Source organism: Magnolia sinica, chromosome 2 (genome assembly GCF_029962835.1).
Source record: "Magnolia sinica isolate HGM2019 chromosome 2, MsV1, whole genome shotgun sequence".
In the NCBI taxonomy this organism is placed as follows: domain Eukaryota; kingdom Viridiplantae; phylum Streptophyta; class Magnoliopsida; order Magnoliales; family Magnoliaceae; genus Magnolia; species Magnolia sinica.
The window spans coordinates 120,952,393-120,967,687 of NC_080574.1; the positions used below are offsets into that span (position 1 = coordinate 120,952,393).

The following is a 15,295-nucleotide window of genomic DNA, read 5'->3' on the forward strand; positions in this document are numbered from 1 at the left end:
AGGAACTATAGACTATGATTGCATTATAAGTCGTATCTTGCTATACTTAAAGGGTACAATGATGTTAGTTGGAATACAGATAGCTTAAAATCAAAATCGACAAGTGGTTGAATATTTACTCATGTAGGAAGAGCGATATCTTGGGAATTCAAGAAATAAACGTGTATATCTCACTCTAATATGGAAAGTGAGTTTATAACACTTGGTGTTGCTTGTAAAGAAGGAGAATGACTTAGATACCTATTGATGGAACTCTCATATTGGTTAAGACATACGCCAACCATTTCTATCATTCGTGATAGTCAGGCTATCCTTTGTCATGCCATGAGTAAGACTTACAGTGGTAAGTCTAGAACTATAAGTCTAAGGCATAACTTTGTTAAAGGATTCCTTAGAGATAGCATAACCACGGTGGAGTGTCTTAGCATATCCATTAACAAAAGGCTTATCAAGAGATCAAATAAGGAGAACCACTAAAGGAATAGGATTAAGATCCATAAAGACATGACTTTCACTCTTGATGGTGACCCTACCTAAGTTTTGAAATATAGGCTAGGTTTAAAGGGACAAACAAGTTGAGTAAGTGACTAAAGCATACACTAGAAAATAAAAATAAAAATTGCATTCTATAAGAGGCTAGGTACTAGCTCTTAATAGGTCTATAAGCAATCTTTGATAGATCTACCTATATGAGTAGAGAAGTGAAGCCATTTTTGAAGAGATTGGGATCGTTTGTAGAATACTCATTAAATTAGGATATGCACAAGGCTATAAATGTGTGAACTTTTAGATCTCAAACTTATATATAAATAGATGTGTGCTATGTATTCAATGAGTTATATAACGTCCTTAGTTCAAGACTGATGAGTCACTAAGCACCTGATAAAACTTTGATACATATGCACTAAAATAAATGTTCAAATCCACAAGATAGATACCTTTAGTTATGCATCTATTAATACTGATATGCTTGACATTCTTGTCGTTAATTTTATTATTAAAATTGTTGGGGGTTGTTGTGTTTTTATAAGAAAATTAAGTTTTCAAAAACAAAATATTTATAAATATGTTTGGAAACTTTATAAAAAAATTCTAATTGGACCAATGGTTAGATGAGGAGTTTTTGCCCTAGGAACCTGGGTTCAAATCTTCAGAAACACTGTCCGCGCATGTGTGACGTGGGCTGTAACGCTACTTGGGTGCTTTCTTAGGCGCACTTTGCATATATGCTTCATTGCAAGGAGCCTAAAGAACCTTAGTCTTTTTGGTACGTGGTTCAAACACATCCGACCCATGGTGCACTTAGGGAATAAACCAAAATCTAGCTAGAGGTTCTATCCAATGGTGTCTCAGTTCCTAGCCATAGTGTTAGTTGAGTGTACCTAACACATGGTGTACATGTGATGACAGTTGGGCTGACTAGGATATGGGTGGTAGTGAGTTGTGTTGCCATGTGGCAACAATCTTTTACTGATGTGTAATTGTCTTTGTCCAAAAGAGAGTAAGTGCCATAACCAAAAGTCATGTCCATTCAAGGAGAAATGACTATTTGCCGTGAATAGGTGTGCTTATTCAAGTGTTTCTCCAAGGACTCCATGTCTTTTCAGAATCTATATATCCTAGACAGCGCACGGAAAATACCCAAATCAAGCCATCTAAAACCCTGTGCACTCATCTCTGCCCACAATTGTCCTTTTGAGACCTTTCTGTGAAAGCATGTCGGCATCTACATTTGCCGATCTATTCAACACTTAGATGTGCAAATCTTCGTGTTGAATTTTGGATCTGTGCGTTCATTGTATCCTAAAGACAATTTTCCATTTCCCTCCTTTGCACTTGCTAGAATCCAGAAACGACAGGACATCTATCTTGAGGTATTGACTATTGAAGTCAATATTTGAACTCACAAATCTGATATTTTCATCTCAAGTTTATTGATTTCCTCCGTTGTATACTATGGCTTTTTTTTTTTTTGCCAACATATGGCAGTACTAAGGACTGAAATTTTCCTGATTTTGGAAATTGAATGTGATTCGGTTTGATTTTCTTGTGGAGATCCATGAAGCTGGCTTTAGTCTCATTCATTTAATATATTTTGAGAGCACACTTTAATATTAATAAATATGGTACAGGGAAACGAGATGTGTATCCGTCCAGCCGAGTTCTATCTGTACGATCAGGAAGAGCTGTGCTTTTATGATATAATGGTCAGGGCTCGACAAAGACGGGAGATAGTGATCGGTTATCGCCTTGCCAATGCAGAGGGTGCCATAATCAATCCCGCACTCAAGATGCAACCAAGGAAATGGTCCCTCGATGATGTTTTCGTTGTCATATCCCTTGGTGAATGAATTTGTGCAGAGGAGAAACGTGGTAAGATCACCCATGCGGCCCATTCTGTTGTAACTGTTACGTAGTCAAAATGGTAGGCATCAATGTCATAGTACTAATCCTAACGCAGATGAAGGTTCAAGTCTGTACATTTTGTGTTTCAGCTAATCCATGCAGATTATGGTGCATGTCTGTCTGTACACGTGTTTCAGCTAATCCACAGGTTTCAGGGTAGATTTGGTTAGGCCATCATCAATCATGATCTCTGCTCGACCAGAAACCAAGCCGACTGAGCTGAATCAACAAAGCTACTTGTACCAGAAATCGGCATTAGACCATTTGATCGGCTCACCTTGCCACTCGCTTGAGTGAAAGGGCTTTCAAGTAAAGAGAAGTGTAGATGTTGTGATTGAACACATGACCACCTCCACCAAGCTAGCTAATGGCATTAACAAACCAACCATGTTCTTGTTTAATGTTTTTAAGTTGCATTTTTATTATTATTATTATATATTCATATTATTTTTAAGTTTCTAGTATTAGTGTAATTAAATTCCTAATTTAATTATTAAGATTGAGTTGAGTCTAACCGAGTCTTTGAGTCAACCCAACTCAGCTGGATATCAGGTCAAGTTTTTAGAGTTTTTAAACCATGTCATGCACAGGCCGAGCATGTTGAAGCACTTGTGCAGTTGGATTGTTAGCTGTCCAGGTGTGGTCCACCGAACAAGTGCATACACATGATTTTTTCATGTGATCTCCATGATGGCTCCCACCTTTTGTACTTCATACATGTCTAGCACTCAGTAAAAAAATTTAGTGAAAAATGATGCAAAATTAGGGCTGTCCAGATGGGTGGTCTAGGCTGAGGTCAACCCTTACACCCTGATCCATAGCTCAAGTGGTAGACTGAGTGAAAGATACCTCGTTTCAACACTGAGGTCTTGGTATCGATCCCAAGTGGGGGTGGCTAACAGTGAAGTGTGAACTAACAGTGAGGTGTACTAACAAGCTAACAGGCAAAAAAAAAAAAAGGCTGAGGTCAACCCAAGCAAGGGTCATTTAAATTGGATGTTATACCCCATGAGGCCAATGTCCCGCCTGGCCCATCCATGGCCTAAGCATGGTATGCTTAGCATGCTTGAGGTGTGTGGGCCAATGTGTGTCGGACATCCCACTCCAATTAGATGTACCATTACACGGTGGGCCACACCACAGACCAGTCGAGAGTGGTTATTCACCCATTGAAGCCTTAATGATTGTTTATAGGGTCCACTGAGATGTGGTTTAGACATCCAGCCTATCCATTGTGTTGTGTGTGTTCCACTTGGATGAGGGGTCACACTAATTTTCAGCTGTATTGAAATCTCAGGTGGGCAGCACCTAGTGCTTTTAGATGTAATTACATGTTTTCACATGGTTTTAGATGGTGTGACCTACCTGAGTTCTTCTATATACAGTTGATTTTTGGAATATCACATAACCTAGAGGGGACCCACCAGATAGGGCTGAAAGTTGGGCGGGTTCAACCGGCCAACCCGACATTGGGTTGGGCTCGGGTAGGATATATTGGGTCCAATCTCAAGCTTGGATAATACAAACACCAACCCGATAAAACTTGGGTTGGGCTCGGGTTGAGGTCTCGGGTTGCCCAACCCAACCCAAACCCGATCAATCTATCAGTTACTTATAAATTATAATTGAGTGTTGATCGTTTGTGTCGAAGGCACACTAGTGATGTCGGGTCTCATTTGTCCACATCATTTCCAAGGACTCAAGCTAACAAGATATGCCGGACTTCTCTCTCCCAAATCGATTACTTATTATGCTACATGACTTTTAAAGGAGTAGTTGTCCTGTATTTTATCTTGTTTTTTTAAAGAAAAAAATGAAGTTCTTTATGATGAATAATCACATATAATCAATAAAATCATATATACAAAAAATAAGTCTTATATTGAAATATAATAAACTAATGTAATAACAAAAATATTAGCACATATACACCCGACCAACCCGACCAAGCTTGCTTAGGTGGAGAATTCCCAGCCCAAGATTGGGTTGGGTTGGGTTAGGGTTGAGGTATAGGAACCTTGGGTTGGGTTAGGGTTAAGCACCAACCCGACCCAACCTGCCCGACTTTCCGTCCTACCACCAGATGCACGGTGTGGATGTCCAATACATCACAATGGGGCCTACACAGCTCGACCATGATACATATATATATATATATATATATAAAATTAAAAATTATAGATATCGACTATGTATCGGTAAATATTGCCAATGTATTAATATTGTCAATGTATTACCGATATTTTGGATTATGTAAATTTCAAGTGTAGCTTGTATTGCTCGATATCTACAATGTGTCACCAATATTTTTGATTGAGTGAATTCCAGGTGTTGCTTGTAATGCCAGTGTATTGATGATATTTTGATAATATTATTAATATATTGATATGGTGAAAAATCTGTTTAGTAAAAAAGTCATTTCAATTTTATTTTTTATTTTTTTTTATGAGTGCATGGTTATATGCAGCGATATAAAAAAAAATATTTGTCCACAATGTAGAGTCACTCTCAAGTCGAACCGGCTGTGCTGTACATCTGGTCCAACCAGCAAACCATTAATTATTATTAATAAATGCTAGTGAGAGAAGTAAAAGGGGTCTTCGTTTGGCTGGATCCCTTGGTGGTGTTTATGAGAAATTCACCCCAGCTATCATTATGCATCACCCCTTAGACTCAGGGGAAAAAATCAGCATCATCTGTGATTGAGGTGGACCAGACAATTAGAAACACCATGCAGGGCAAGCCTCACCTTATAAATTATTTTCCTTGGTGGGGCACACCTGAATCTCTAATGTGCCTACTTTTTGGGCCCCAAGGCCATGATTTAGTGTGGCATCTAATGGTTGGAGTGGATTCAATAGTGGGCCTTGTAAAAATCAAGGGTGGATATCTCTCTCCCAACCTTTTTCATTGTTGTGGCTGATTTGAATCACAGATCAGCTGAGTTTTTAAGATTTGGACCGAAAATGGGATTACGCATGTAATGGTATGTATAGATCTAACACACACCACCGTAAACCCTTTTTTTTAAAAAAAAGAAAAATCAACTTTGGGCCGTACGTGTCCCTCCAGTTTCCAAGGAGCGGCTATTTATTCCTTAAAGAAGTGTTCTTTAGTCCACCCTATTGGACCACAAACCATAGTACTTCTGTATGATAAATTCAAAAATAAATAAATAAATAAATAATAAAAAATAAAAAGTGCATGTGGCATCCAACCCTTCTAAAACGTTGACCCCACCATGAAGATCACCTTAGATCACCTAGTGCAATTTTCAGTCCTATTTACACATCAATTGGGCTACACCATGGAAAACAACATTCAGAGACATTGGTAAATAGCGAAATATAAGTGTGATCTACTCAATGAATGATTGCTGCTTAGTTTTTCCAAAGGTGATAATCATCATGTGGTCCACCTATTACAAGGTTTGGATGCCACATTACATGAAAATTTAGACATTATCTCTAGCTGGGACTTGAACCCTACTCCATTCAGTTGGCCGTGAGACCACCTCACCTCAGGGACGTTGCTTCCAAAAGCTTTTCCCATGAAATTAATTCCAGGGGAAGTCAGGTGGCCCCCTTGATATTTTTGAGAAATCCACTCCATTCATCCATTTTGCCTGTCCATTTTAAGAAATGGGCCCAAAAATGAGGCAGATCAAAATCTCATTTAAGCTGCACGAATGAAAAAGTGGATGGGGAAATGACTATCTAAATCTCCCTCTAATCCACCACCCTGATGTTTATATGTCATCTATAGCCGTTCATAAGGTCATTCCTACTGGGATGAACTGAAAACACAATATTAGCTTGATCTAAAACTTACGTTTCTCACAAATGTTTCAATAATGGACGTTCAATCCTCAACATTTCCTCTCGTGGGGCCCACTTGAGTTTTTGGATCTGACTTTTTCTTGGGCTCATGTCCTTGAATGAGCCAGCAAAACAGATGAACATTGTGATTTGCTCGGTGGACCTACCTAGAGTTGCAAGCCGTGGGTGCAACGCGGAATGTGATCCCAACCATGATGTATGTGTCCTATCCATGCCATGCATCCATTCATTTTCCATACTATTTTATAGCATGAAACAAAAAATGAGGCGGATCCAAATCTCATATGAACCACACCACTGGAAAAATAATGGTGATTGAACACTCACCATTAAAAATTTCTCAGGGGCCATGAAAATTTTGGATTAAGCTGATATTTGTGTTTTCTATTGATACAGGTGTGCGTGACCTAATCAACAGGATGGATGACAAATAAACATTAGTGAGCGGAAGGAAGTTTTTAATGGTGCGCATTCAATTGCAACTGTTTTCTTATGGCGTGGATCTCCCTCATTTTTAGGTTCCTGCCCTGTAATGATCTCTAAAATTAGATGGGGGCTCTGATAAAAGAAAAACATATATATATCCTGTAGGGCTCACAAAGCACTGTCGCTGTCAGTAGCCACCTCGCTGCTGTCACTATCAGTAGCCACTTAGCTACTGACACTGTCAGTACGCAATCCGTAATGGAAATAAATGCTTCCCATTCAGTGTTATTTTCCAAACTGCTCGGACTGCCAGCAAAAGCCTCCTGCCATAAGGTAGGCGGGGCCATTGTCAAAATTACCATGTCCATCCGTTTTGCCGGATCATACTATGATATATTAGGCGTAGTCGACCGTAGAAACATTACTGGGCCACAGTTGGATATATATATATATATATATATATATATATAAAAGAAATGCTCAGTTACCCACCAGTTCGTACGTTATTACATGTGAACCTTTCTATCAATCGTAGGATAATGTAAACGGTCTGAATGAAGGCGCTCTTAGCGCGAGCTTAAAAGAGCGAGTTTCTCTCTCTCTCTCTCGCACGCATCTTTATCCTATTCTCTAACTCTTCGAAGGATTCAACGGAAGCATTTTTCACATGAAATTTTTCTGCTGGGATATTAGGTGGATCCCACCAAGATGTTAGTGTAAAATCCACACTGTCCATACATTTTTAAAAATATATTATTTTATGGTATGAATTCAAAACTGAGGTAGATCAAAAGCTCAAGTGGGCTACACAGTGTTAATTGAACTCTCACCATTAAAAACTTCTTGAGGCTACCAAATTTTTGGATCAAGCTAATATTTATTTATTTTCCATCATCCAGGTTTGTATGACCTAATCTATAGGTTGGATGTCAAATAAATATCACGGTGGGCCTTAAAAAATATTTAACGGTGAGAATCATTATCACTGCTGCTTCTTTTCCTTTTTTTTTTCCTTTTTTTTTATACACACGCACACAAACCACTACACACTCACACCATAGTGGGATTTCATCACCTATGGGTACTCAAACCCTCAACCAGGTGTTGAAACTCCTGAAATGATAAGGAAAAATGGATGGACTGGGTAGATTTCTCAAAAAAAAAAAAACATTATGGTGGGCCCCACCTAGGTTTCTGGTGCGCAAAAGGCTTTCGCTGAAAATCCCCATTTGAAAACATCTCATTGCGGATTTCTGTAAAAGCCTTTCACAGGAAGTTTCTGCGCTGGAAACGTAAGTGAGACCTACCATGATGTTTTTGAGAAATCTAATCTGTCCATCCATTTTATGAGATCATTTTAAGACATGCGTACAAAAACAAGCCGAATCCAATACTCAAGTGGGCCGAAAACGTGAAGATTGAACTTACACAGTTGAAATATTCGTAGGTTACAAAAGTTTTGAATCAGGATAATATTTGTGCTCTCAGCTAATACTAGTAGGAATGACGTTATGAATGGTATAGATGGCATGTAAACATCACCGTCGACTTCAAGGAGCTTTCAACGGTAGGAATTTTCCTACCCCCTTTTCCTTTAGTAAGGCTTAATTGAGTACTATATCCTGCTCACTTTTGGTTTCAAGTCCTAAAATAAGGACTTGAGCTCCAAAAACAGATGAACAAGATAGATTTCTCACAAACATCATGGTGGGCCCCACATAGATTTCCATGGAACTTTGCAAATTGCTAGTGTCATTAGGGGAGGTTGTGTAGCTAACACGGATTGGATACTGACAAAGGTTGAGTAGCTGACGCAGATTGGATATTGACAGAGGTTGAGTAGCTACACTCGCTACTGAAGTGACGTCACCAAGTTCTGTGTGCCCCACATGATGTATGTGTTGTATCCCCACCGTCCAAACATTTGGAGAGATCATTTTAGGATATGCTCCAAAGAACGAGGAAGATCCAAGGCCGGGGTGGGCCCCACCATAGAAAATAGTGGTGAGAGTGACGCCCACAGTTGAAACCTTCAAAAGGTCCACAATTTTTATTTGAGATCCAATCTGTTCATGTGTTAACGTAGACATGAAAGAAGGGAAAACATAAATATTAGCTTGATCGAGAACTTTTGTGGCCATTAGAACTTTTTAATGGTGGGCGTCACTCTCCCCACTATTTTCTGTGGTGGGGTCCACTAGATCTTTGGATCTGACTCATTCTTTGGATCATAGCCTAATATAATCTCTCCAAATGGATGGGTGTCGTAAATACAAAACATACATCATGGTGTGGCCCACAGAACTTGGTGACGTCACTTTATTAGGGAGTCTGGTTACTCAACCTATCAATAGCTAATCCGCGCCCGTCATTAGAGAGGTGAGGGATGCATATCGCGTCCACCTCCACCTGGAACAAGCGGTAGCCTTAAGTGGCCACCGTGATATTTTCTATGGTCTTATCCACACCCTCCATCCATTGTTTTCATCATTTTAAGCTATTAGCCCAAAAATGTGGCAGATCCAAGATAGATGTGGGCTACATAGTGGGCATTAAACCCTTACCGTTGAAGAGATCAATCAACACTGTGTGGCCCACTTAAGATTTTGATCTACCTCAGTTTTGGGTTCATACCATAAACTTATTTTTAAAAATATATGGATGGCGTGAATTTATCACTAGCATCTTAGTGTGACCCATCTCAACGGAAGAATTTCATGTGAAAATGCCTCTGCTGCATCCTTCGGAGAGTTAGAGAATATGGTGAAGAGGCGTGTGAGAGAAGGAAACTCGCTCTCTCAAACTCGTGCTAAGAGCGCCTTCATCCAGATCGTCTACCTTATCCGACGGTTGATAGGAAGGTTCACACGTAATGACTTGCAAACCGGTGTGTAGCTGAGCGTTCCTCGTGTGTGTGTGTGTGTGGGAAATGGTACTATAAGGTCGATGGTCGAGTTGTGTGGGCCCCACAACTCTTGAATGACACCTGAGATACCCAATGGCCAATTTGAACATTCCATTCTTTCATACAACTAAGGATGAGCCATAGTGTAAAAATCATATTAATAGTAAAAATCATACTAATCAGATGATCCTGTGCATCTGATCAATGGTATGGAAAATTAGACGGTTAAAATTGATCAGATAAACAAAATAAGTCTAATCATCATCTTGAACATCTATCCGATGGATCTCACTTTGTATTGCTTATGATTCCAAAGCAGAACTTTGTTTGATGATTTTAAACATTTGATCTATGGCTTATAATTAAAAGATAGACGGTTGTAACAAGTTGGCCCAATTAATAGTGTTGGGGTCATCCAATCGGTGTCATTCTTGGATCATGACTTGATCCCAATTGTACTATTAAATGAACGGTCGTGATTGATAATGGGGTGTCCCACTTGTCATTAAAAAGCTTTAGGGATGTTGTTGTAAAATTAAAATAAATAAATAGTGTGATTATGCTCACACATGGCACTGATGGATAACCATGCAGACCATCCAAATCGAAGGTCCCACTATGGATGGATCATATCTCTAAAATCACATTCATCAAGCTAACCTAGCCATGCAATTAATGCCCTCCCAAGTGGATGGTTCAAAGTAAAATAATTAGTGGTCCAAAGTGGAAGGGAAAAATCAGATGGTATTTGAGTGTTTGGATAGTGGGCCACACCTGACCAGAACTAATTTGTTTACCTCACAGACTAGTCTGGGCCTAGACTCAGGCATTGCATTCATGGGCTAGAAGTGGAAATTCTTCTATGGCCCAGCTTGGCCGGGCCCATTTGCCACCATAACCTATCATTTGATTATACATATCTTCACATCCCTCTCAGAGAAATCTGAAACGTAGATTTTCAATGTAAATTGTGGCCTAACCATCCGAACGGGTGATCATCCAATCAATGGTCAGATGTGGTTAGCAATTCAAATAGGCAATTCTGATGGTTAAGATCGTCTGGTCAGTGTGGATTTTGGTCTATGGCCCATCTGCAACAGGGCCCAAAATTATTTTTTTTATGGTTTGGATTGGCATGGCAAACGCATACTGGAGCTTTTTGCTGAGGAGATCCGAAACGTCTAAAGAGAGGTTTTGCTGGTCTCATCCACGTGGCAATAGATTTTCAATCAAGACGGTCCATTCAAGGGATCTCAGTATGGATGAAAAATATTTGAAAATAAATCCTGATTGGTCGATCCAATCTATCCAATAAGTGGCCATCAACTCAACGGTAGAAAACAAAAGTAGTTGACAGTAGAAACTCAGTTGAGTGATTGATGACCGTGATGATCCAAAAGGTCTGGTTTTTTTTACCATATGCCATACAAAATCAGACCAACTAGATGGACTGTCCAGATTTAATCCCCACCTCAGGGCCACTTGTACAGAAGAAGGATGGCTCCACCATACTTGGGTTGCACCGACATTCTACTATCTTTTCCCTACCTAAATATTCGGGCTGTCAACTGGCCGGGCCTGGTTAGGTCTTGGCCCGAATTGTGAACTGTTTCGGGCCCAGCCCTCAACCCCAACATTCAAAATTTGGATTATAGGCCTGAGCCCGGCCCATTGATTTCCCAGGTGGGAAGATGCAAATCAACCATGCTAGTTGTCACGTGGTGAGGGAAATGCCTACGGTTGAAACCTTTGTAGGGTCCATAGTAATGTTTATATGCCATCCGGACCATTCATAAGGTTATTTCCACTGGGGGTGAATTGAAAACACAAAAATATTATCTTGATATGAACTCTTGATGTCCTATATTTAATTTCCATTGTTTCAACAGTAAGCATTCAATCCCATTGTTTCATGTCTCGTATTCACTTGAGTTTTGGATTTGCCTCATTTTTTGGCGCATGTCCTAACATAGCTAACAAAATAGATGATCAAGGTGAATCTCTTATCCCAACATGACATGGCGGAATTTGATTGGAGGAAAGATTACAGTAAGAGATAAAACCTACTCAAGTACATCTTCATTCAACCAACTAACGTACTGCACGTGCTACCATTTGACCCCAGTTTTAAGAAGGAGCTGTACATCAGTTTTGAAAGTTGTGTAGTCAAGGACATGCTCTATTAAAATTTAATTTTAAAATTCAATTTTTATAGCTGCATGCAATCCAATCAAATTTCACCCAGTCTCATGTTCCAAAGGAAGTAGATGTGGGCAAGGATAATACCTAATTAAGATGGCAGGATGTTATGGGACCACACAAAGAAGTGACACGGATTGGGTACTACACTTGCCAACAATGGGAGTTGCGTGTTACCCTTATTGTGGGGCCCATCTTGATGATGTTTTCTATATCCATGTCGTTCATCCGTTTCTCCAATTGATTTTAGGGTATGGTCCCAAAATTTGAGTAGATTCAAATCTAGGGTGAACCATACTACAGGAAACAATAGTGATTAAGTGCCTCACCATTAAAATTTCTAAAGGGCTTTTATAGGGTTTTTCGTAATGTTTATTTTTCATCCAACCTGTTGATGATGTCAAGAAGACTTGGATGACATGAAAATACAAATATCAACTTCATCCAAAACTTTTATAGCCTACGAATAATTTTTAGTAGTTATTCATCTATGTTTCTAATTGTGTGTTCTACTTGACATTTGGATCTTCTTAAGGTTTGGGACAACATCCTAAAATGAGATGAAAAAGTAGATGGACAACGTGAATATACAACAAATACATCAAGGTGGGCCCCACACAGTTAGAATAACATGAAATAAGTTGTTACATGGGCCGGTAATAGATAATCTACTTCTGCTAACATCGGCCTTCTTTAAACATGATGTGGTAAAATTTGATGAGTTCACAAGAAACCCTAGAGATAGGTCAACACCTTAAGAGAGAGTATTCATTCATGGACTACTCCCGTTTAAGATGGGCCCGGCATTTTATTGATCCTGATCATTTATCTAATGGGCCTCACTATAGATGGTCATCTCCCATCCAATATGCAGGCAACCAATAGAGGAGCCAGGATCGTCCAATCAAGGAAAACTATGGGGCACGATCCACATCCTTGGTGGGGCAAATGGATCAATGGTGTGGATCTCTAAACCATGAACCCCACTAGATAATATCATCCATGTCCTGAGGCAACTGACAAGGATCACATACAACTCCTCATGGGGGCGAAGTTCAGGGAACCACACAAAGATGGCCAAGTAGTTTCTCAGGCCCTTTAAGGTGGTCCACATTCAATAATTGTTGATGTGGACATTTTAAAAAAATGATCTTATCCATGCAATGTCACATTCCTTTCATGCCCAATTAGGTGGGCCAATGGTGTCTAAGCACGTGGCATTCCTGGACTAGGAGACCCATTTCCCACATTTTCATGGACATCCATGCCCGTTGGATTGGCACAAGGCCACGTTAGCATGTTCTGTTGCTGACCCACTGTGAGAGAGCTTTTGGAGAGTGATTTTTAGTTCATGTTTGGTTGTCACTAACAAAATGATTTCATCACATTTTAGCTATACAGTTTAAGTAAAAGGAATTTTACAAAAAGCTTCCTACTTATTATAAAATTTACATTTTGGTACCTTTTTGAAAAGTTTAAATAAGCTATCTTATTAATTTATTTAAGTAATTATAATGGGAGTACATTACCATTGAAGTTGGTGTCGGCCAGCAAAAGGGTCAGCAGCTCGTATGGCCCCACTACAATGTTTATGTGAAATCCACCCGAACCACTAGACCTATCACCTTGTGTTAGGCTCAGGGGAAAAAATCAGTGCCATTGGTCGCTTCATTAGAAATAATATATACAGAAACTCTCGCTACTTGAACCACAGATGCACATGATATTTGGGCCTTGGGCATTTAATAGTTGAAGTGGATTTTATATGATCATTAGGATGGGTCCTATAAAAATCAAGGGTGGACGTATCTATCAGTTATATCTTCTGGTGTAGACTGCTTTTTACCTAACAAGTCAACCTATTTTTATTTTTTATTTTGCCATGGGCTTAATTTAGGACTATACATCTAATGGTTAGAGTGGATTTTTTTTTTTTTTTAATTTTATTTATTATTTATTATTATTATTGTTCTTCATTTTTTTAACACACGCACACATACCCCACACACTCACGCCTTATTAGGATTTCACCACCTATGGGTACTCGAACCCTTGACCAGGTGTTGAAACTCCATAGAGCCTACCACCAGAGCAAGAGTGGATTTCACATTCACATCAAAGTGTGCCAAAACAAAAAAATAAAAAAAATAAAAAAAAAATAAAAATCAACATGATATGAATGCGAAGTTCATTTCGACAACCCTTGATTTTTATAAGGCCCGATATGATGACACGCCAGGTGATTAAGGTAGATTTGACATAAATGTCATAGCGGGGCCCATCCGAGCCGCAGACTCCTTTGCTTGCACGGCCAATCCCAACTTATAATAAGGTAATCTATTTATAATTGCTTAAACTAGTAGGGTAGCTTATAATTAAGTAGGTCGTTTTTTGTAAAATTTCTATAGATGACCTCATTTTTATTTTCCTTACTAAATTTCTAATACATAATTAATATTAACTCAAATGCAATGCATGCTGAAACCAGCCACCCTACTAAAGTATGGTGGGCCCACGTCAATACCCCTCTCCCCTCTCCACGTGCATTGGGCGTGCCATTCTCTTAAATCATTAGTTATTTTTTGGATCCCTACCAAAAAAGAAAAGGATCTTTAATGCATAATTACAATTAAATAAAATGACATCAACTCATTTTTTAAGTGGCACCCAAACAGCCCCAAAAGCGAGCCTGGGACCCGACCCGCTTATTACCGGGCCTTTCAAATTCAGACCTAGGCCTAACCCAGGTTGGCTATAAGTGGGGCCCAGGCCACAATATCAAACTGGACCTTAAGCCCACCCGATTTATTAATTGGCTACTTTCAACCCTAGGTGCAACCAAAGGCCCTAAACTGGAAGCCCATAGTGAGCCCATAATGAGCCCATCTAGCATTTTCAACGAGCCCGCCAGGTGGACCACCTATTGTTGGGCTTATCCATGGGTTGAATCTAGCTTGGACATGAAAATCAACCTCGGGTTTAAGCCCGCAGCTTGATGTTAGATAATCTGCATTTCAATGTCGACGTCTCAGGTGGACCACCTATTGTTGGGCTTATCCTAGCCTACGTACCATCGGACCCAACCCAGACGACATGGCAAGCGAGGCCGATGGTGGATCGGGTTACAGGCCCATGGCTTGACCCATCTCCATGCAAGGATGGCACCCCCTTTCTAGAGATAGGCTTGGGCTCATTTCATTTGACCTGACCCAGCCTGGCCTAACCCAACTTCATTTTCACACGTGTGCTTTCTACAAATATGCCATTTCATATTCGGTCTTGGGCCTCAGGTGCTAAGCTTTCGGTCCTGGGCATAGGCCTTCATTTTCGAACGGGCTCGGTCCATTTCCACATCTGAAGGAATGACCATCTAACCGTTGAGAAATTCGAAGACTACTTAAGCAAGCGTGATCAGAATACTAATCACAGGAGCAATCGTCACTGTATCACACGTGTGCAGGATCCATCCGTTCATCAAGCAGATCCAACGGAGCAGATACCCTGTTCCACCTACATAGGG

The 15,295-nt window shown here is 39.8% G+C and overlaps 1 protein-coding gene across 3 annotated transcripts in view; it reads left to right on the top strand.

Moving 5' to 3' along the window:
• LOC131237497 (ion channel DMI1-like) overlaps positions 1–2,519 on the top strand; it is an 85,141-nt gene extending 82,622 nt beyond the window's left edge. For all 3 annotated transcript variants that reach the window (XM_058235304.1, XM_058235303.1, XM_058235302.1), the window contains one exon: positions 2,133–2,519. In XM_058235304.1, the coding sequence (XP_058091287.1) occupies positions 2,133–2,351 (219 nt within the window). In that variant the 3' untranslated portion in view covers positions 2,352–2,519. The remainder of the gene's footprint in view (positions 1–2,132) is intronic.
• The last annotated feature ends 12,776 nt before the right edge of the window (positions 2,520–15,295 follow it).